The sequence below is a fragment of the Zootoca vivipara genome, chromosome Z1 (genome assembly GCF_965207765.1).
Source record: "Zootoca vivipara chromosome Z1, rZooViv2.hap1.1, whole genome shotgun sequence".
Taxonomy (NCBI): Eukaryota; Metazoa; Chordata; class Lepidosauria; order Squamata; family Lacertidae; genus Zootoca; species Zootoca vivipara.
In genome coordinates this window covers 73,554,315-73,576,439 of record NC_142583.1, presented here as the reverse complement: position 1 = coordinate 73,576,439, position 22,125 = coordinate 73,554,315, and the positions used below count along the sequence as shown (strand labels likewise).

The window sequence follows — 22,125 nt, the reverse complement described above, 5'->3', positions numbered from 1 at the left end:
TGGGAGAAGGTCATCAGGGACTGAACCTGAGACCTTCTTCTTGCAAGGCAGATGCTCTGCCAATCAGCTACAGCCCTTACATCCATGCGAACATGCTGAGGATCTGGTCCCATGTCCTAAAAAGATGTGGGGAGTGTAGGGTTGCCATATTTCAAAAAGTGAAAACACAAACACAAAAGTTGTTGAGTTTTCTTGCATAAAGAGAAGTTTTTCACCTTTTGTTTAAAATGAAAAAAAACCCCAAAAAATCAACACTTCCGATATGGGCTGCCATAAGCCTGGGTTTTCCTAAACATTTTAGCCGCTTTTCAAAAATTCCGCCCAGACACCATTTCCGATGGACGAAATGGCAGCCCTCGGGGAGGGATAGAGAATTAAGGAAGCGGAGATTTTCCTGCGGTTTTATAGCTCCTGCCAAGAGTCACAGAGCCATTGGACAGAAGCGTAGCTGACGGTCGCTGAGTCTCTCCCTCCACTAGTGAGGCCACGAAGGTCCTTCATGAGTCAACCGGTTGGCTTTAGAAGTGGATTAGACAAACTCAAGGTCACCAATGGCTGCTAACCACAATGGCTGGCTTTGAGCTGCTGGAAGCCGCAGGAGGGGAGAGCTGCTCTTGTGCTCGGATCCTGAATAGGGGTTCCCCATAGTGGGCATCTGGCTAGCCACTGTGAGAACAGGAGGCTGGACTAGCTGGGCCTCTTTGGCCTGGCCCACTAGGCCTCTTCTGTTGTTCTGGCGCTCTTATTTGTGGCATTGTCTTGTTTCGGCCAAAAGATATGGGATATGCACGGATTGGAAACAAGCCAGGATGCCCGCCTTCAATTTTCTGCAGGATCCAAGCAGTAATGAACCAGGGTTTGCCCAAGGGTAAGATCTGTTCGCCAGCAGAACGTGCTCCCTTGAAAGACTGACTCTCCTTCCTTGGAGGTTTCTAAGCAGCTGTTGGGTGGACACCTGTCAGGGAAGTTTCAGTTGCGATTCCTGCCTTGCAGGGGGTTGGACTGGATTACTCTGGGGGTCCCCCCCAACCCTACAATTCTATGCATAACTTCCCCAATACCATCATGCACAGAAATGGGTGCACACTGAAAAGGACATCAGGATAGGTGCCCAGCAGCCTCACCCCAACACCAACACCTTCGCTGGCTGCTTTGGGTTAGCCTGGGAAGTTCATTAGATAAGGGAGGCGGGGCTTCTCCCGGCAGCTAATGAGTTGGGGCCGCATTCCTGGGCAGCTAATGTGTCCAGGGTGACAGGGGAATAAAAATATGGGGAGTCTGCCGTGTTGCCGGGGAGCGGCGAGTCCTGCAAGGAACCGGGATTCCAAAAGGATCCAAACATTTGTCACCTCATTTGCCTGGCCACCTTGGTCTCCGTTCTCCAGGCCAAGCAGGTATGTTTTTAATATCCCAGCCGCAGAATTTGTTACGTGTGGGACCAGGGCAAGAGGGTCGTTTTTCTTATCGGGGTTTGTGCAGGAGGACATCTCACGGCACCGCATGAATTATTTCGGCGCTTAAAAAAAAACGGAGGTACTTGGGAACTTTGCCCCGTACCAAGCCGGGCAGGTGGAATCTAGCTAGGACTGGCCTGGCTCTTGCAAATTGAAGAGGTGGGGAGGAAACTCTGCCGTCCAGATTAATGAGGCGGCAGCCCTTTCCTCCACATTTAGGCCTCGGGAGGGGGCAGAGAAAGCTCCTTTCAAGCCCCAGGAATGAGCAAGCCAGCCTGCATGACTCTCCATAAAGCATCCTGCTCCATCTTTAAGCGATTCAAGCTGGGAACACTTTCCAGGAGACTCTGGAGTTGCGCTCCCAAGCAAACTACTCTCTTGCTATGCTTCTCTTAGAGACTCCTATGATCCTCAGGGTCCCTTCCAACTCTAGAATTCTAGGATTCCCTATTGAGAAGCAGCACCTTGAAATTGAGACCCGGGGGGGGGAACCAACCATCAGTGTTCAGGGGAGGCTGAAAAGGGTCCCTCACCCTGCTAGAAAGAGATGATCGTTTGGTTGAGATACCTGCATTGCAGGGGGTTGGACTAGATGGCCCCCCGGTGTCCCTTCCACCTCTACGATTCTATGACTTTGGACATGGCGTGTGGGTGTGCATTTCATCATCTAACCAATTCCCTGTGGTTCTTACCGGGAAGGCATAGATGAAGATTCCCAGGAAGAGCAGCAGAATGAAGATTAAGAGGAAGACAAGGAAGACCCACTTGAACCGTCTCCACAGGATATACTTCAGAGTCTTGTAGGGGGAGGTGAACCACAGGAAGGAGGTCTCTGGGCGTCTGCAGACAAAGAGAGACACAGCTAGGCCCAGAAATCCTGGCCGCGGGGCCAGGATGGGCCAGGTACCCCTCAGAAGGGCAGTGTCCTTGGGTGGAGTGGGCAAGGCTGGCATTAATGTGGCAGAGCCCATCCCCTGGCTCTCATGTGGGTAATGACAGCAGGTGGGGCAGGGCAGGGTTGAGGTGGAAGGTCCAGGCAAGCACAGGCTTTTCAGAAGCCCACAGAGACAGGCATGGGCAGAGCCAGGGGGATAACCTCCACCTCTGTCTCCTTCACTGTAAAATTATTCTGCACTAAGGTCTTCTAAGGTCTCAAGCTACCCAGAACCTGTGGACTGTCTCCCCAAATATGCCGCCACAGAATAGTGCCATGCAAGAGATGGGAGAATGCAATAGAAGGGGTGTTGCAATGGGATAAAACAACAGACTGCAATACCAATGCAAAGACTGCCCTGTTGCATTGCACGGCATTCCCCCAAAACCCGCTTCCCAATGTTTGCTTCCTCGTGAACTGAGGGAGCACAGGCGCAGAGCCCCTTTTTGACATCCCAAGGCTACTGCAAGCTCCTCTTACTTTGGGTCCTCCAGCTTGGGATTCATGTTTGGCTCATCCCGGCCCAACCCAGCCGGCCGTTCTTCATGCTCTTGCTCATTGATGATCTCCAGGGTCATTTCCAACTTTCCCTGTAGGCAAGAGAAGGGGAATTTCGAGGACTGAGATGCAAAGACCGCAACACTGATCTGAGGAGACTGAGGGGAGGAGGCTCTGTTGCAGGCAGAAGGCCCTGGGTTTGGTCTTCTTGCTTGGAAATTAAACAAAGGGTCTTCTGCTGGTTTCTCTTTAAGGTTTCTAGACTCAAAAGAGAGCAGGGCAATTAAAGGCACAGAAGTACTGTCCTCTATTGAGTCTGGCAACCCTACTTCACAGGCATCTCCCATCTCTCCGGAAGCAGGGGGTGGGAGACCCCATCCTCTGCCTGAGACCCTGGAGTGCCAAGGCCAGTCAGGGCAGGGAACCCTGGCTGGATATACAAAGGGTTGTATCCAACATTAGTCCTACTCAGCACAGACCCGCTGATATTAATAGACAGAACTAATTTCCTGCCTGCTTAATTTTAATGGTTCAGGTAGGACTTAGTTAGATGTAGCCCAAGCAGTCCAATTCCCCTGGAATATTTAGGTATGTTTTCTGATTCAGGGTGGTGTTAAGGCCCAGAATGGCCACCCCAGAAATCCTCTGTGATGTTTAGCTTCCTTTTTAGTTGCTGCTTTGTTAGTAGCAACTTAAAGATTGCAGTTCCTTTACTAGTGGTTTGTTCATTGTTCTCTATGATTTACGCTGTACTTGCGGCGTTCCGTTCTGTTATGGTTATGTCTTGTTTGGAAGACGCTTTGGGATTCATTTGAATGAAAAGAAGCATAGAACCACAACTAATCCATAAAATTCCACAATTTATCTATGCACTGTGTGCGTGAAGAAACATTTTCTTTTGTCTACCCGGGTGACTCTGTTTGGTTCTAGCGTTTGGCTTCTTCCCATCTGCTTTCATTACAACTTGTAAAATCTTTTCCACCCACATCCCCACTTTTTAAAGCTAAAAATATGCAAATGCAACCTTCACCCCCTTGAACTTTTCCGAACTTCCGTCAATTCTGCCATATCCAGAACTGCACACTGTATTCCGAACGAGGTCACATTGTAGATTTGTATGACGATTTGCATATCTGAGAATGGCAGGCTTATTTTCTAAGGCCTTGCCAAATGATCCCTAAACATGGAATTTCCCTTTTTCACAGCTGCTGTACGCTAGGAAGACATTTTCACTGAGTGATCCGCCACGATCCCAAGGTCTCTTTCCTGACCTGTTCCCACACGCTCAGACCTCACAATCATGGCCCAGATCCTGCCACCCCTGCTCAACGTTGTGCAATGAGGAGAGGGACCTACTCCAATGGTCTTTTCTCCGTTCTCCTCTGCCACGCAAGGCCACCAGCCCTTCACTGTCTTCTGCTCGAAGAGAGAGACCACCCGCTCCGCGGCGTCAAGCAGGTCCACCGTGCACTTCTCGGCTGTCTTGACCGGCTTCAGCATGCAGTTGAGATCCAGCTGGATGGAACCTGCAAGGCGGGAAGAAAGGGCAAGCCCAGCGCTGTGAATGAAGCAGGCTGGATAGCTGCAGAGGACTTGAGTTAGGCAAGCTTCCGCCAGAAACAGGGGTATTATTTGTGGGCAACTGCCTTGGTGTGGAAGCCAACATCCACCGACTCTATGCATGAAGCATGGTTCTGCACAATAGGGAAACACAGGTTGCTTTTGCCATCGCCACCCTTGACCAGAAAAGCAATCTGCTGAAGTTATTAGCATGCAGGGATTTTTAACAGCCCAGCTGCCCACAGTTACAGATGTCAGTTATTTGTAACCAAAACAGAGAACAAAGACCTGACTTTCATAAATGCTTTCATTCTGGTCACCTGGAAGGAATGATAGAATTTAGAGTTAGGAGGGGCTCCCATTAGTCAAATAGTCCAACCCCTTGCAATGCAGGAATCACAGATAGAAAAGACTTGACAGGTGGCCACCCAACATCTGTTTAAACACCTCCATGAGAGGAGAGTTCACCACCTTCCAAGGTAGTCCATTCCACAGTTGGACAGCTCTCAGCATCAGAAAGTTCTTCCTAAAGTTTAGTTAGAATCTCCTTTCTTGTCATTTGAATCCATTGGTTTGCATCTGGAGCAACAGAAAACAAGCTTGTTGCATCTTCCCTTGAGATATTTGAAGATGGCTCTCAGATCTCCTCTCAGTCTCCTCTTTTCCAGGCTAAACATACCCAGATCCTTCAGCTGTTCCTCATAGGCTGAGGTTCCCAGACCCTTGATCATCTTGGTTACCCTCCTCTGCACATAGAATCATAGAATCATAGAGTTGGAAGAGACCACAAGGGCCATCCAGTCCAACCCCCTGCCAAGCAGGAAACACCATCAAAGCATTCTTGACATATGCCTGTCAAGCCTCTGCTTAAAGACCTCCAAAGAAGGAGACTCCACCACACTCCTTGGCAGCAAATTCCACTGCCGAACAGCTCTTACTGTCAGGAAGTTCTTCCTAATGTTTAGGTGAAATCTTCTTTCTTGAAGTTTGAATCCATTGCTCTGTGTCCGCTTCTCTGGAGCAGCAGAAAACAATCTTTCTCCCTCCTCCATATGACATCCTTTCATATATTTGAACATGGCTATCATATCACCCCTTAACCTTCTCTTCTCCAGGCTAAACATACCCAGCTACCTAAGCCGTTCCTCATAAGGCATCGTTTCCAGGCCTTTGACCATTTTGGTTGCCCTCTTCTGGACACGTTCCAGCTGGTCAGTATCCTTCTTGAACTGTGGTGCCCAGAACTGGACACAGTACTCCAGGTGAGGTCTGACCAGAGCAGAATACAGTGGAACTATTACTTCCCTTGATCTAGATGCTATACTCCTATTGATGCAGCCCAGAATTGTATTGGCTTTTTTAACTGCTGCATCACACTGTTGACTCATGTCAAGTTTGTGGTCTACCAAGACTCCTCAATTCTTTTCACATGTAATAATAATAATAATAATAATAATAATTTTTATTTATACCCCGCCCTTCCCAGTCAAGACCGGGCTCAGGGCGGCTAACAACAAATAATATCAACACAAATATAAAAGAAACAATTCAGTTAAAACAACAGAATAATACAATGTTAAAATTCAATTTTAAAATTAAAAATCTACGAATAAGATAAAACCATTATAAATAAAACCTTAGGGGAGGGTAACCGTGGGGTCAGACTGCGTCAGTCCGAAGGCCAAACGAAACAGCTCTGTCTTGCAGGCCCTACGAAAAGATGACAAATCCCGCAGGGCCCTAGTCTCCTGGGACAGAGCGTTCCACCAGGTCGGGGCCAGTACTGAGAAGGCCCTGGTCCTGGTCGAGGCCAGCCTAGCCACCTTGTGACTCGGGATCTCCAATATGTTATTATTTGTGGACCGTAATGTCCTCTGTGGGTCATACCGGGAGAGGCGGTCCCGTAGGTACGAGGGTCCTAAGCCGCATAAGGCTTTAAAGGTCAAAACCAGCACCTTGAACCTGATCCTGTACTCCACCGGGAGCCAGTGCAGTTGGTAAAGCACTGGATGAATATGATCCCGCAGCCGGGACCCCGTAAGGAGCCTCGCCGCGGCATTCTGCACCCGCTGGAGTTTCTGGGTCAGTTTCAAGGGCAGCCCCGCGTAGAGCGAATTACAATAATCAAGCCTAGAGGTGACCATCGCATGGATCACTGTGGCTAGATCAGGTTGAGAGAGATAGGGGACCAACTGCTTAATGCGGCGGAGATGGAAAAATGCCACCTTGGCTGTGGTTGCAACCTGTGCCTCCATGGAAAGGGAGGCATCCAAGGTTACCCCCAAGCTCTTGACAGAAGGGGCTGACACTAATTGGGCCCCAGCGAAAGATGGAAGTTGGCCCCCCCGCCCCATGTCATCCCGACCCAGCCAGAGGACCTCTGCTCTCAAGCCAGGTGTCACCCATCCTGTATTTGTACTGCTCTCAAGCCAGGTGTCACCCATCCTGTATTTGTGCCTTTCATTTTTTTTGCCCAAGTATAGTACCGTACATTTCTCCTTGTTAAAATTCATCTTGTTTGCTTTGGCCCAGTTGTCTAATCTGTTAAGGTCATTTTGAAGTGTGATCCTGTCCTCTGGGGTATTAGCCACCGCTCCCAATTTGGTGTCGTCTGCAAACTTGCTCCGGATGCCCTCAAGCCCATCATCCAAGTCATTGATAAAGATGTTGAATAAGACTGGGCCCAAGACAGAACCCTGTGGCACCCCACTAGTCACTACTCTCCAGGATGAGAAGGAGCCATTGATGAGCACCCTTTGGGTTCGGTCAGTCAGCCAGTTACAAATCCACTGAATGGTAGCATTGTCTAGCCCACATTTTACCAACTTCTTTACAAGAATATCATGGGGCACCTTGTCAAAGGCCTTGCTGAAATCAAGATAGGCTACATCCATAGCGTTCCCTTCATCTACCAGGCTTGTAATTCTGTCAAAAAAATGAGATCAGATCTCCTCTCAGTCTCCTCTTTTCCAAGCTAAACATACCCAGATCCTTCAGCTGTTCCTCATAGGCCAAGGTTCCCAGACCCTTGATCATCTTGGTTACCCTCCTCTGCACATGGTCCAGCTTGTCAATATCCCTCTCAAATTGTGGTGCCCAAAGCTGGACCTTGGACTCCAGGTGTGGTCTGACCAAGAGAGGATAGAGTGGGACTATGACTTCCCTTGATCTGGACACTAGACTTCTGTGGATGCAGCCTAGAACAGCATTATTATCATCATCATTATTATTATTATTTATTTTGCTGCTGCATCACACTGTGGACTCATGGCAACTTGTGGTCTACTGGTGGCAGGTGATTAGAGGAATGGCAATTTGCAAGGCCAATGTTGAATGGTTGTACAGTTGTACCTTGGAAGCCTTGGGAGTCTCATGTTTTGGCTCCCGAATGCCGCAAACCCGGAAGTGAGTGTTCTGGTTTGCGAATGTTCTTTGGAACCCGAACGTCCAATGTGGCTTACAATTGGCTGCAGGAGCTTCCTGCAGCCAATCAGTAGCCGTGCCTTGGTTTCCAAATGTTTTGGAAGTCGAACGGCCTTCCGGAACGGATTCCCTTTGACTTCCAAGGTACCACTGTATGGGGTCGCTCAATGCCACTGGAAGGCAATACTTGTGAAGAGAAGAGAAGCCTTTCCTCTTTGGAAGAGGAAGGAACACCTACTCAGCCTTGCTGGGCATGCGCCAGTGTTGGGAAGAACAGAAAATGAGTTCAACCACCTCTCAAAAGGAGACTGCCTGGGTCTGCTTTACGGGCTACCGCACAAGTCATAGCTGCCAGACAGCTGCCAGTTTGATCAGTTCCATTTCATGACTGCCAACCAGTGGCAGGTCACCTATGCACAGTGGTTCACCTGTACACAGGACTGGGAAATTCTCCTGCATTTGAATTCTGGGCTTTGTTCCAACTGCTCAAAGCATGCCAATTTGCTCCAGCTTTCAATGCGCCTCTTGGTTTTTGCACAGGCCTCCATGCGCAATTGACGATGTCTTGGCACAATCCTGATGCCACATCAAGTTTCCGTTCTGTGCTTCCTTTCAATGCATGCGCATAGGTAGCCTGTAAAGAAATCAAAGAGTCCAAGGGAAAACTACCAGCAGTATGCCTGGCTGTGCATCCGCCAGTCCCAAAACTATTTTTTTTGGAAATGCTGCAAGTTAAGCAACGAGGACAGCAGAGTGAAATGCAGGGCAAAGAGCCCAAAGGCAGTCCAGGAGGAGGAGGAGGAGACGCTTGCCACTCACCCAAGTAGTCATCAAAAGAAAACTTGTCGTTGTCCCAGATCTGAAGGACCAGCTGCGGACGAACTTTGTTCTCTGTCTTGTCCAGGCTCCAGAAATGCTCCTGTATTTGTACATACAGGGGAAGACAGGAAATCCTCTGTTAGAAGGGTGAATATTCTGGTTTCTTTCATATAAGGATAGGGTTGGGTGTTTGGCATCCACCGACGCCAAGAATCCCAGCATTTAATCATGGCAGCAGCATTTTTTAAGGATCAAGAGATGAACTCTAAGAGGCTGGCATTAGGAGTTGGGCATGACTTACAGTGGGCAATGGGGGGGGCATCGACCTCCATCTGAATCAATCGCCCCTCCCCCATCACCTTTATCTATTTATCATTTGCACTTCACCAAATCGTCCCAGGGAAGGGTCCAGAAATGACACATTTAAAACAAGTGCAAGTGATGTTGAAACAAAGCCACAAAACTAACCAGTAGATATAGACTAATTGAGGCAGAGTTGGGCACATTTATTTAATTTCCATCATTTAATCCGGATGTGTAGAATTAATATTTTCTCAGCACATAATTTTTAAAAAATTATGGTGGTGGGGCAAACAGATGCTTGCTAAGCAAGCAGTAAGTGTGGCATCTGTGGCGAAGCACAGAATTACAGAGCTGGAAGAGACCCAAAGGGGCATCTCGTTTAATCCCCTGCAATGCATTCACTGTTCAACTGGTTTGGACCACCCGTGGTTTGAAAGAAAGCCTTCTGACCACATGGCTTTGGGCTTTATCCAGAGGAGGTGGGTCAAAGAGCTCTTCTTGCTTTCATCTTTCCGAAATTTAGCATGTTGCAGAACATGTGTTGGGCCTGGATGTTCTGCAGCCCATCATCGCAGGCAGAGGGCCCTTAGAGGGCCCTGGTCATAAGAACATGAGAAGAGGCTGCTGGATCAGGCCAATGGCCAGGGCCATCTTTACCCGGGGGTGCAAGGGGTGTGGCACCTGGGCGCCAAATTCTGGGGGGGTGCCAGGTGTCCACCCCTGAAGCCGCCTAAGCTTTTAACTATCTACCTGTTATGAAATAATAAATAATTTTGATCAAGCTAGAAAAACAAAATACATATATACCTAGGTATTATATACCCTTTACCTATACCTACTGTTTCACTAAAAGACTTTCGACTTTGTGCGCTCGTTTACCAAAGACACATCGCGCCAGCGGCGGCGCTTGTCATTCACAACGGTGGCACCTGTCAGACTCAACGACGGTGCCCACAACTAAATTTGGGGGGGCTGGGCGGATCATCGCACCCTGGCAGTGCATATGCTAAAGACTTGCCTGCCAATGGCCCAACTGGTCATAGAATCATAGAATCGGAAGAGACCACAAGGGCCATCCAGTCCAACCCCCTGCCAAGCAGGAAACACCATCAAAGCATTCTTGACATATGCCTGTCAAGCCTCTGCTTCAAGACCTCCAAAGAAGGAGACTCCACCACACTCCTTGGCAGCAAATTCCACTGCCGAACAGCTCTTACTGTCAGGAAGTTCTTCCTAATGTTTAGGTGGAATCTTCTTTCTTGAAGTTTGAATCCATTGCTCCGTGTCCGCTTCTCTGGAGCAGCAGAAAACAATCTTTCTCCCTCCTCCATATGACATCCTTTCATATATTTGAACATGGCTATCATATCACCCCTTAACCTACTCTTCTCCAGGCTAAACATACCCAGCTCCCTAAGCCGTTCCTCATAAGGCATTGTTTTCTGGCCTTTGACCATTTTGGTTGCCCTCTTCTGGACACATTCCAGCTTGTCAGTATCCTTCTTGAACTGTGGTGCCCAGAACTGGACACAGTACTCCAGGTGAGGTCTGACCAGAGCAGAATACAGTGCTACTATTACTTCCCTAGATCTAGATGCTATACTCCTATTGATGCAACCCAGAATTGCATTGGCTTTTTTAGCTGCTGCATCACACTGCTGACTCATGTCAAGTTTGTGGTCTACCAAGACTCCTAGATCCTTTTCACATGTAGTGCTCTCAAGCCAGGTGTCACCCATCCTGTATTTGTGCCTATCATATTTTTTTTGCCCAAGTGTAGTACCTTACAATCATTTCTCCTTATTAAAATTCATCTTGTTTGCTTTGGCCCAGTTGTCTAATCTGTTAAGGTCATTTTGAAGTGTGATCCTGTCCTCTGGGGTATTAGCCACACCTCCCAATTTGGTGTCGTCTGCAAACTTGCTCAGGATGCCCTCAAGCCCATCATCCAAGTCATTGATGAAGATGTTGGTCCAGCACCCTCTCCCCACGGGGGCCAACCAGATGCCTCAAGGGGATCCGCATGCAGGAGCCGAGCAGAAGAACAATCTCCTCTCTTGATGTTTCCAGCATTCAGAAACCTTGCCGCTTCCAACTGTGGAGGCAGAGCAGAGCATTCCTGGCCAGTAACCATTGATAGCCTCCACGGATTTGTCTCATCTTCCTGAAAGCCAACCCTGCATCCTGTGGGAGGGAGTTCCATAGTTTAATTCTGTGCTGTGTGAGGAAGGATTTCACGTTGGGGTCAGTAGGGTCCACGCAATCTGCTTGACTTCGTACTATTGGCACGGGGACGTCCCAGAGAGAGTGAACATGAAGGAGGAACCCAACCTGATCGCTGCGGGACACCAGTTCCTTCTCCAGTGGGGTGGTTTGCCCATCTCTGTGGGACCAGCTGGGCAGTCTCCAGAGTGCCTTGCCAACATTGGACAGGGCCCCCGAGGCTACAGGGCATGGAAAACTGGGTAGCAGCCTGTGAGGAGGTCAGGGTGGAAGAACTAGCCACTCCACTGCCAGGGAGGACCGAAATCTCTCTCTTTATTGGGGGCGGGGATGAAACCAGCTCAAAACAAACATCTGGGAGAACTTTCCAGGGAGGCACACAAAGTATCCATCTTCGTAATGAGCTCCCCAGAGGACCAGTGGGGGCCCCATCACCTCAGACAATGGCAAGAGGAGGCCTCCAGAGCTACATCTGGGGGAAACAGCCTTGCGCAGGATTAACCTCAAGGTGTCAACTTCGAGGCACAATTACAAATACCTCCAAAGTCAAGGTGCGCACCGAGAGAACTTCCCGGCTCTGTTTTGGGGGGGAGGAGGGGATTTACAAGCCCCGCTTGACACTTCGGAATAAAATAATGAGGAATGGTGATCTGGATGGAGAGAGGGTGGAGCAGCCCAGCAGGGGAACAGAGCAGGCCTGGCAAATCCAGATTGGAATTCCACGTTGGCCGCTGATTCAGTCCCAAGATTCATTCATGTGCTGGGCTAGGAGCACCCTTGGGTGGTGGGGGAGCTCATTCACCCTCCCCCCCCCCCACACACACACACCGGCTTCCAGCAGCACAGGCAACACCTCATGAGAGCTGGGCACGTGACACAAATGCCCCATCCCAGAGAGGTCTGACTTGTGCCAGAGACCGCGGACACCAGGTCTCCATGCCTGTTCATCACTCAAGGAAATATCCATTCTTCCACTTTGTGAAAAAAGGCAGATTTCATGGCAAGGGGACATTGGGAAAGGAAGAGGAAATAAAACCGCCCATATCATAATGCCCTTATATAAATCTATGGGGCGCGAGTGGCGCTGTGGTCTAAACCACTGAGCCTCTTGGGCTTGCCGATCGGATCCCCGCAACGGGGTGAGCTCCTGTTGCTCTGTCCCAGCTCCTGCCCACCTAGCAGTTTGAAAGCACAACAGTGCAAGTAGATAAATAGGTACTGCTGCAGCAGGAAGGTAAACGGCGTTTCCGTGCGCTCTGGTTTCCATCACAGTGTTCCGTTGCACCAGAAGCGGTTTAGTCCTGCTGGCCTCATGACCCGGAAAGCTGTCTGCGGACAAACGCCAGCTCCCTCGGCCTGAGTGGCTGGGGAAACCTAGCCAGACGGGCGGGGTATAAATAATAAATTATTATATATATAACCCCATAGTCACCTTTGACTGGACTTAACCATCCAGGGGTCATTTGCATTTATCTTTCCCTATGGTGCCACCACATAAGGGAACGCAGGTGGCGCTGTGGGTTAAACCACAGAGCCTAGGGCTTGCTGATCAGAAGGTCGGCGGTTTGAATCCCTGCGACGGGGTGAGCTCCCATTGCTCAGTCCCTGCTCCTGCCAACCTAGCAGTTCGAAAGCACGTCAAAGTGCAAGTAGATAAATAGGGACCGCTACAGCGGGAAGGTAAACGGTGTTTCCGTGTGCTGCTCTGGTTCACCAGAAGCGGCTTTGTCATGCTGGCCACATGAACTGGAAGCTGTACGCTGGCTCCCTCGGCCAATAATGCGAGATGAGCACGCAACCCCAGAGTCGGTCACGACTGGACCTAATGGTCAAGGGTTCCTTTACCTTTACCTATGGTGCCACCACATAAGGAGTACTGTGTAAAGCTCTGGTGACCTCACCTAAAAAGGATATTGTCCAAAATCATAGAATCGTAGAGTTGGAAGAGACCACAAGGGCCACCCAGTCCAACCCCCTGCCAAGCAGGAAACACCATCAAAGCATTCTTGACATATGCCTGTCAAGCCTCTGCTTAAAGACCTCCAAAGAAGGAGACTCCACCACACTCCTTGGGAGCAAATTCCACTGCCGAACAGCTCTTACTGTCAGGAAGAAATGGACCATTCTCCAAATGGAGAGAAGGAGAAAGTGGAGTCCCCCAAGGAATGTGCACTGCCGAACAGCTCTTACTGTCAGGAAGTTCTTCCTAATGTTTAGGTGGCATCTTCTTTCTTGTAGCTTGAATCCATTGCTCCTTCTCTTCTCCAGGCTAAACATGCCCAGCTCCCTAAGCAGCTCCTCATAAGGCATTGTTTCCAGGCCTTTGACCATTTTGGCTGCCCTCCTCTGGACACGTCCCAGCTTGTCAGTATCCTTCTTGAACTGTGGTGCCCAGAACTGGACACAGTACTCCTGGTGAGGTCTGACCAGAGCAGAATACAGTGGTACTATTACTTCCCTAGATCTAGATGCTACACTCCTATTGATGCAGCCCAGAATTGCATTGGCTTTTTTAGCTGCTGCATCACACTGCTGACTCATGTCAAGTTTGTGGTCTACCAAGACTCCTAGATCCTTTTCACATGTACTGCTCTCAAAATGATGAAGGGGATGGAGCAGCTCCCATAGGAGGAAAGTTGGCAGCATTTGGGACTTTTTTGTTTAGAGAAAAGGTGAGAAAGAGGCAACATGATAGATTGAAGTTTATAAAATGATGCTTGGCAGGGAGAAAGTGAGAAGAGAAAAGGTTTTCTCCCTCTCTCTTAACACGAGGACTTGTAGACATCCAAGAAGCTGAACGCTGGGAGATTTGGGCAAGCGGAAAAGAAAGAGAAGAGGATAAAGGACTAGATGAGATGAGAGAGAGCAGTTTGACAGTGGAACTGTCTCCCTCAGAGGGTTGTGGTCTCTCCTTTGTTGGAGGTTTTTGAGCAGAGGCTGGATGGCCATCTGTCATGGATGCTTGAGCTGAGATTCCTGCATTGCAGGGGGTTGGACTGGATGACCCCCGGGGTCCCTTCCAGCTCTACAACTCTATGATTCTGTAGCTCAGTGCCAGGAAGGCCTAGCTGAACACAAGGAGCCACAAATTGTTTCAAACAATGGGAGAAATATCTAAGAAATTTTGTACGGCGTGGGGAAAAGACCAAAGAACAATACTCATAGGACAGAAGGATAGAGGAGGCTTTGCGCTTCCACATTTGGCGATGTATTATGAAGCTGCATGTTTGGTGTGGGTAAAGAGTGGATTGGATTAAAAGATGCAGGTGTTTTGGATCTGTAGGGACAGGACCTGAGATTTGGATGGCCTGGCTACATGTCCTATGGGAAAACGAAGGGGCATAGAGGATTCTTCAATCATGTCTTCAGAGGGAGTTTATCTAACGTGTGGTCCAGATACAGACAGCTTGGAAATGTCTTGGATGCACAGCATCCTGAAAGCCCAGATGGTGGGATCCAATCCGTGCAGCTGGCTGGTCCATTTCGAGGGCACAGTGGCACCTTTCAGGGAGGCACCCACCCCTTAGGCACTTTCCCTCCACAGCTGCTTGCCCAAGATGCCTGGAGGCCTCGCCTGCCACCCCAGCTGGCCCTCTTCATGGCAGGTGCCGCTGCAGCAGAACACTTTTCCATCTGAGGGTTTCAGTTTGAACTTCAAGACTGTGCCGCTTCTCCTCTCCCCCCCCCCCAATTCTCTTTTCTTTTTTTTTATGGCCGCAAGTAATGAACCTGGACTTCAAACAGCACATGGCGAGATCAAAACCCGCCAGAGAGGAATGCGGCTCCCGCCTCCAGAGCCCAGCTTGTCACTCATTATTTCTACCTTTGCGAAGCCTTTTACAAGCTGTTTGTTTCCTGCATCCAGCTACGGCTGCCACATGGGGAGGGGGATCAATATTGGCACAGCAGGGGGTGCTTGCTCAGAGGCTTTTTCGGAGAGCCGCCGCTTTTGCAGGGGGGTGGGGTGGATCGGACCACGTTTTCAGCAGCAGACAGAACACAATACCTGCTCAGGGCAAGATGGGCCAGGATTGCATGGGCAACCCATGTTATTTATTATTATTATTAATTATTATTACTACTACTACTACTACTACTACAGATCAGAAGAATCTTTATTTGCATCAGCCACTAGCCATAGCAATAAAATAAAATAGTGTACTGAAGATAGAAGTGAAAACTTAACTATACAAAATACATTTTGGAGGTTTATCAAATACAGTGGTACCTTGGTTCTCGAACTTAATCTGTTCCGGGAGTCCATTCAACTCCCCAAACCCAGGCATTCGGGAGCCAATTTGTTCAACAACTAAGCCAATCGAGAACCAAGGTACCACTGTAATAGATCTTATTCTAATTGCCCCTGCTAAAAAAAATTGCAGTTTTTGCTGTCACCTGATATTATTATTATTATTATTATTATTATTATTATTATTATTAGCCAGCCTGACTGAGGGAGAGTGCCAAATTTTGGCATCACAGGGGGTGCCGCTAAAATTTGAGAGCCCCAAACTGTGTCACTGGTCTGCCCATGCGGGAGACTGGGAAGATGCTAGAGACTGGAGATGGTGGAAGTGCAAGAGTGTGCATGTGTGTGTTTTGTGTAGCATTGGTCGCTGTTGCTGTTGTTGCATTAGAAAACAGCCTGGGACCAGGAGAGCCTCCTTTGGCCCAGGGACACTCACTTTCTTGGAGACGTAGCAGACCTGCTCAGCAGGGAGGTAGTCAAAGGGGAAGACAAACCGCCAGTTGAAATTGCCTTCGCCTCCCATCGACCGGTAATGCACGTCCGTCTTCTGCTTGTTCTCTTCGTAACCGACCAGCCACCTGCAAAAGGAGCAAACAGGTCCGACTGCTCAATGGTTGTGCAAGTGAGGATGAAGATGGGCCATTTGGGGTATTTTAGGACAAGAATTGCCGAAAGAAAATCAGACATTATTTATGTACGCTATAACAGCAGCAAACATTTTAATACCGCAGAATTGGAAGACTGGAGAAATACCATCAAAAGAACAATGGCAAGAAAAGCTGGTGAATTATGCATAATAATAATAATAATAATAATAATAATAATAATAATAATATATTATTATTATTATTAATAATAATAATAATAATACCCCACCCATCTGGCTGGGTCTCCCCAGCCACTCTGGATGGCTTCCAACAGAAAAATGAAATAAAATAATCTATTAAACATTAAAAGCCTCCCTAAACAGGACTGCCTTCAGATGTCTTCTAAAAATCTGGTAGCTGTTTTTCTCTTTGACATCTGATGGGAGGGCGTTCCACAGGGCAGGCGCCACCACCGAGAAGGCCCTCTGCCTGGTTCCCTGTAACTTGGCTTCTCGTAGCGAGGGAACCGCCAGAAGGCCCTCGGAGCTGGACCTAAGTGTCCGGGCAGAACGATGGGGGTGGAGACGTTCCCTCAGGTATACTGGACCGAGACCATTTAGGGCTTTAAAGGTCAGCACCAACACTTTGAATTGTGCTCGGAAACGTATTGGGAGCCAATGTAGGTCTTTCAGGACTGGTGTTATGTGGTCTCGGCGGCCACTCCCAGTCACCAGTCTAGCTGCCGCAATCTGGATTAGTTGTAGTTTCCGGGTCACCTTCAAAGGTAGCCCCACGTAGAGCGCATTGCAGTAGTCCAAGCGGGAGATAACTAGAGCATGCACCACTCTGGCGAGACAGTCCACAGGCAGGTAGATATTTTATATCAGTCTGTATTGCCCATAGTATTTGTGACATTGCAAGTGGATTAAAATCCTGCTATTGTTTTCATCTGCTTGCAACGGTCTCCTAAATAAATTGTAATCTTCTCCCATTCTTTTGTAAAGTTTTTGCCCCCTTGTTTCCTGAGCTTTCCAGTCAGCTTTGCCATTTCTGCATACTCCATCAGCTTAGCTTACCATTCGTCTCTGGTAGGGATTCGTTCTTCTTTCCATCCCTGGGCTAGTAGCATCCGTGCGGCTGCTGTTGCGCACTCTTTACTTTTTAGGTACTTCCATCTCAAAAAGCAAATTAAAAATTGGGACCTCTTCCACCTAGTTTTTAGCAACCTATCAATGCCTAGGGGTGGGAGAGAAAATCAGCTTTCCTTTGCATTTTGGAACTCAAACAGGAGGAGGAGGAGTACCTGGTGTTTTGGGAGGCAGATTTTCTGGCACAGACGCACCCTTAGCATTGTGACAAGTGACTGCAAGATACCTGGATATGCCAAAAGGCACCTGGGTCTATTTTAAAGCAGATGCTAAGGGGCTGGTGCCATAGCTGCCAAGTCTCCCGTTTTCCCCGGGAAACCCCCGTTTTTACTTACCTTTTTCTGGTGGTCCCCCGTATCACTTCGTCTCCCATTTTTCTCCGTTATTTTCTTCTGCCGGCGGCCATTTCTTTTCTTTCTGATTTGCCCTTCTATGGGCACCAAAAATGGCCACCGCCGGCTTCAAAAGTCGCATCTACGCATGACCGGAAGTGCATAGATGCAACTTCCGGTGTCGGCGGCGGCCATTTTGGTGCCCATAGATGAGCGGGGCGGCACAGGAAGTTGCGTCGACGCACTTCCGGTCATGCGTAGAAGCTACTTTTGAAGCTGGCAACGGCCATTTTTGGTGCCCATAGAAGGGCAAAGCGACACTGGAAGTTACGTCGACGCAACTTCCGGTGTCACATGGCTGCCGGTCCCGGATTCTGCAGTCCGGGACTTGGAAGGTAAGGCTGGTGCTCATCTCCAGGACCTGCCCTGCACCCCAGCAGGATGGCCTACCCTTTGACGTAGATGTCACTCATCTTCTCCCCCGTGATGCTGAGGTCGTCCAGGATGACGTTTTTGGCGTTCCAGATAACGCAGCGCAGGTAGAACCTGAAACCCAAGGGGAAAGAGGTTGGGTTGAGTGGGTGTACCCAGGCCGAGGGCACCCACCCTGCAGCTGAAGCACACCTCCCAAAGAATGCTGGGAACTATAGTTTGGCCCACACAGAGCTGAATTTCCCAGCACCCTTAACACACCACCGTTAACGGGGCTCTCAGGGGGGCGCTTTCAATGCACAGTTTGTATGCAGCCACAGACAAGACACCATCTTGGATGGCTTTGAAAGGGGATTAAATAAATTCATAGAATCATATAGTTGGAGAGTTGGAAGGGGGGATCCCAAGGGTCATTTAGTCCAACCCCCCAAAATGAAGGGGGGGTTGCTTTTGTCCAGCAGAGCAATTCTTGTGATTTCATGCTGTGGGTGTGAGTGTATAACCAAGGCAAATAGGAGGATGGGGGGGGAGTCCATATTACCTCTTTGCTTTCCGTGGGGTCACGTTGAATGGGGGCCCCGGGGGCCCTAGGGATTTGGGAAACACATCAACCCACATCTGGAGTTTCCCCTGCAATGAGAAAAGAGGTTGTGAGGCGCTATGGATGAGTTCATAGAACGAACGAGATGGTGGCCCCCAAACGTTTGGGAACCGCTGATGTAAATCTTTATCCCTACTGCATTCCATCTTTCATCTGGCTATTTTGGGGTGTGATTTCCCCCCTCAAGCACTGCCCAGACACAGAAGGGCTTTCATGACGATGGCGGCTGCACCCTGAGACTCACCGCTGCCTCTCCCATCTGGGTCTTACCTGCTCGATGTCCGGTTGCAGGGGGCTGTACAGCCGCCTTGTCTCAACATGCTCGGGGACCAGGCCTTGCTTCTGCAGGGCGTACAAGGCGAGCCTCTCCTCCAGGGGACCCAGGTGCGAGTTGGGGGGCTTGCCATCCTCTATGTGAAAGAGAGAAGGAGGAGATTGCACCAGCGGGCCAGGCAACTACTCCCAGCACAGACGTAAGGAGCTAAGCAGGGCAGAAGAGGCTTCAGACAGCTGGGAGATGGTCCCTGTTCAACTCTCCCACTTATTACTTACATACAGAGAGAGGCTAGGATGCCAAATATTCCAGTGGTGGATATGAGGGAGGAAACTGACATGGCCAGAATGACTCTTTAAACCGCCCTGTGATCTTTTTGCTCTGCAGCTTTCACCACGAAAACCTGCTCTTTAGTGTTCAGTCAGAACAAACATCCGTTTGGTTTTTCCGTGGATGGATGTTGGCTCCAATCAAGCGCCGAAGAGCAGCTTTTCATGGGGAAAGCTCTGGGGCAAAAAGGAAAAAAGGCCCTCCTCCTAGTTCCCTGCAACTTGGCTTCTCACAATGAGGGAACCGCCAGAAGGCCCCCGGCGCTGGACCTCAGTGTCCGGGCAGAATGATGGAGGTGGAGACGCTCCTTCAGGTATACTGGACTGAGGCCGTTTAGGGCTTTCAAGGTCAGCACCAACACTTTGAATTGTGCTCGGAAACGTACTGGGAGCCAATGTAGGTCTTTCAAGACCGGTGTTATGTGGTCTCAGCGGCCGCTCCCAGTCACCAGTCTAGCTGCCGCATTCTGGATTAGTTGCAGTTTCCGGGTCACCTTCAAAGGTAGCCCCATGTAGAGCACATTGCAGTAGTCCAAGCGGGAGATAACTAGAGCATGCACCACTCTGGCAAGACAGGGATTAAAGGAGGATATGCTGAGAACCCTGCAGACTACATTGAGCTCCTTGGAGAAAAAGGTGGAATAATAATGCAATCAATACATTAATACTAATACTAATTGCACTTAAATCACTATCTCAAGGCTATTTACACGTGGAATAATCCAAAGCAGTTAGCGAATCATAGCAACCCCTTCATGTCCTGCAATACCTATTGCCTTCTTTGTTTTTTGCTTCAGTGGCCCCAGACACCCCCCCCCCTTGGCGCCCAGGGCAGCCCTGCAAAACCTGCAGTCCGCTGGGAATGCCGACTCTGGCTGCCAAGAGACTCTCCGCCAGGTCATGGCTTATATTGTGATAGCTCCGTCTGTGTGATAATGTCTCTCTCTGCTGGCCAAAACCTACAAATACAGGACTCGGCTTGCCCACACAACCCTTGGAGACGACTGCGTGGCCAGGTGGGCAGGAGGAGAGAGATTGGGTAAAGCATGGTTTTTCCCATCTGGAACAGAATCCGGGCAACCTGTAAGTAGTAAGGTATTTAAGAGGGCTATTGACAAGGCGGAAGGTGTGCAGAGGAGAGAGACCAGGGTGATCAAGGATCTGGAAACCAAGCCTGATGAGGAACGGTTGAAGGAGTCTGGGAAAGAGGAGACTTAGAGAAGATATGAGAGCCATCTTCAAATGTCTGAAGGGCCGTCACATGGAAGAGGGAGCAAGCTTGTTTTCTCCGGCTCAAGGGGGTAGGGCTCAAACCCATGGCTTCAAGTTACAAGAAATAAGATTCTGACTAAACAACAGAAATAAATTTCTGATGGTTAGAGCTGTTCAGTAGCAGAATGGACTGACTCCCTTGGAAGGTGGTGGACTCTCCTTCCTTGGAGGTTGGACGGCCAAAGATCATGGATTGCAGGGGGTTGGAGTAGATGACCCTTGGGGTCCCTTCCAACTCTACAATTCTATGAAAGATCTTAAGGTCCAAGACCAGAAGTTTGTTTACCAAGGTCCAGGAGACGGTAGGTTTGATCTCGGAAGATGATCCGGTCAGGATTGTAGACAGGAGGCTTCCAGTTGCGATGCAGAGCAAAGAGGTGGAGCAGCTGGGAAGGACGGAGCTGATCTCTCCATTGGTTGGGACCAGAACTAAGAGGAGTGGAAAAAGCAAAAGAAAGCTTCATCCTGACCTATCCTCCAGGCTCAAGGCAGGTAAAGTTTGATGTGCCTTGTTACACTTTTTTTCTGAGAGAGGCTACTCTGTTCCTGCACACCTCCCCTTTTATTGCAACGTGACATGTGCAGGAGAACTTCTCACTAGGGATTGTTGAGCACCATGGGCAGCGCTATGCCAGACCTGATAAGCAGCCGGTCGCTGGGCCTTTCGCAGCTCAGTGCATGGATCAGCCCAACATCCTGAATCACATAGTGAGCGACCAGCTGCTTTGGGGCTCTGCAGGCCCCTCCAGCCAGCTTTGGGTTCGAGATTCAGGTTCACAGCTCTTCTCATTTGTAGTTCTCCAGCTCCACTGTCTCTCCAAACCCCCAGGCCAAAGAAGGGCTTTCCTAGGCTGCTGTCGCAAATCCTCTCTAGCTGGAAATGCTGCGGCGACTGAACTTGAAGCCTTCTGCATGCAAGGCTTGCTCTCTACCCCAAAATGATGTTCAGCCTCATTGCCAGTCTCAAGTCCTCTGCAGCTGTTATTCCTGCATTGCAGGGGGCTGGACTAGAGGATCCTTCGGGTGCCCTCCAATTCTGCAGTTCTACCATTCTGCCTCCCCCCCGCTCTTGGCCTCCCATCACCCTCAGCTTTGCAGGAACCAGGCTGGATAAACAGGGGGGCTTGAGGCCACCGGGAGGCCCAGCTCTCTCCTGTGGATATTCCCACAAACCCCCCTCCCCAAAAGAGGGGCAAAGCACCCTGAGCTTTCTCGGTGTCCCCCCAGCACCCACATGCAGTAAGTCTGAGGCAGGCCACAGCGGGACCCAAATCTGGAGAGGAACCGGTTCTCGAGGTCCAGGGTGGTTTCCCCGATTTTCTCGTCTTTGGACAAGAGGTCGTAGTCGTAGAGGGTGACCTTCAGATCCTTCTCCATGGGCAGGATACACGTCAACTCAAACATCCTACAGCGAGGAAGAAAGCTCAGTGTTAACTCAGATGGACCATGAATAATTGGGAGAGGGTCACTTTTGCTACACTTGCTGAGCAATTTGTTCCATGAACCACCCTGAGACCTCCAAGCATAGCGTGGTATAAAAGGTAAAGGGACCCCTGACCATTAGGTCCAGTTGTGACCGATTCTGGGGTTGCGCGCTCATCTCGCATTATTGGCCGAGGGAGCCGGCGTACAGCTTCCAGGTCATGTGGCCAGCATGACAAAGCCACTTCTGGCAAACCAGAGCAGC

General features: G+C 49.5%; 1 protein-coding gene across 14 annotated transcripts in view; it reads right to left on the bottom strand.

The window, feature by feature from the left end:
• The window catches only part of DYSF (dysferlin), a 181,420-nt gene that overhangs the window by 9,746 nt on the left and 149,549 nt on the right, over nucleotides 1-22,125 (bottom strand). For all 14 annotated transcript variants that reach the window (XM_060278297.2, XM_060278292.2, XM_060278298.2 and 11 more), the window contains 10 exons: nucleotides 21,673-21,843; nucleotides 20,725-20,867; nucleotides 18,834-18,973; nucleotides 18,504-18,592; nucleotides 17,981-18,076; nucleotides 15,900-16,041; nucleotides 8,689-8,788; nucleotides 4,243-4,412; nucleotides 2,869-2,978; nucleotides 2,147-2,294 (listed from right to left, as the gene is read on the bottom strand). In XM_060278297.2, coding sequence (XP_060134280.2) covers nucleotides 2,147-2,294; nucleotides 2,869-2,978; nucleotides 4,243-4,412; nucleotides 8,689-8,788; nucleotides 15,900-16,041; nucleotides 17,981-18,076; nucleotides 18,504-18,592; nucleotides 18,834-18,973; nucleotides 20,725-20,867; nucleotides 21,673-21,843 — 1,309 coding nt within the window. The remainder of the gene's footprint in view (nucleotides 1-2,146; nucleotides 2,295-2,868; nucleotides 2,979-4,242; nucleotides 4,413-8,688; nucleotides 8,789-15,899; nucleotides 16,042-17,980; nucleotides 18,077-18,503; nucleotides 18,593-18,833; nucleotides 18,974-20,724; nucleotides 20,868-21,672; nucleotides 21,844-22,125) is intronic.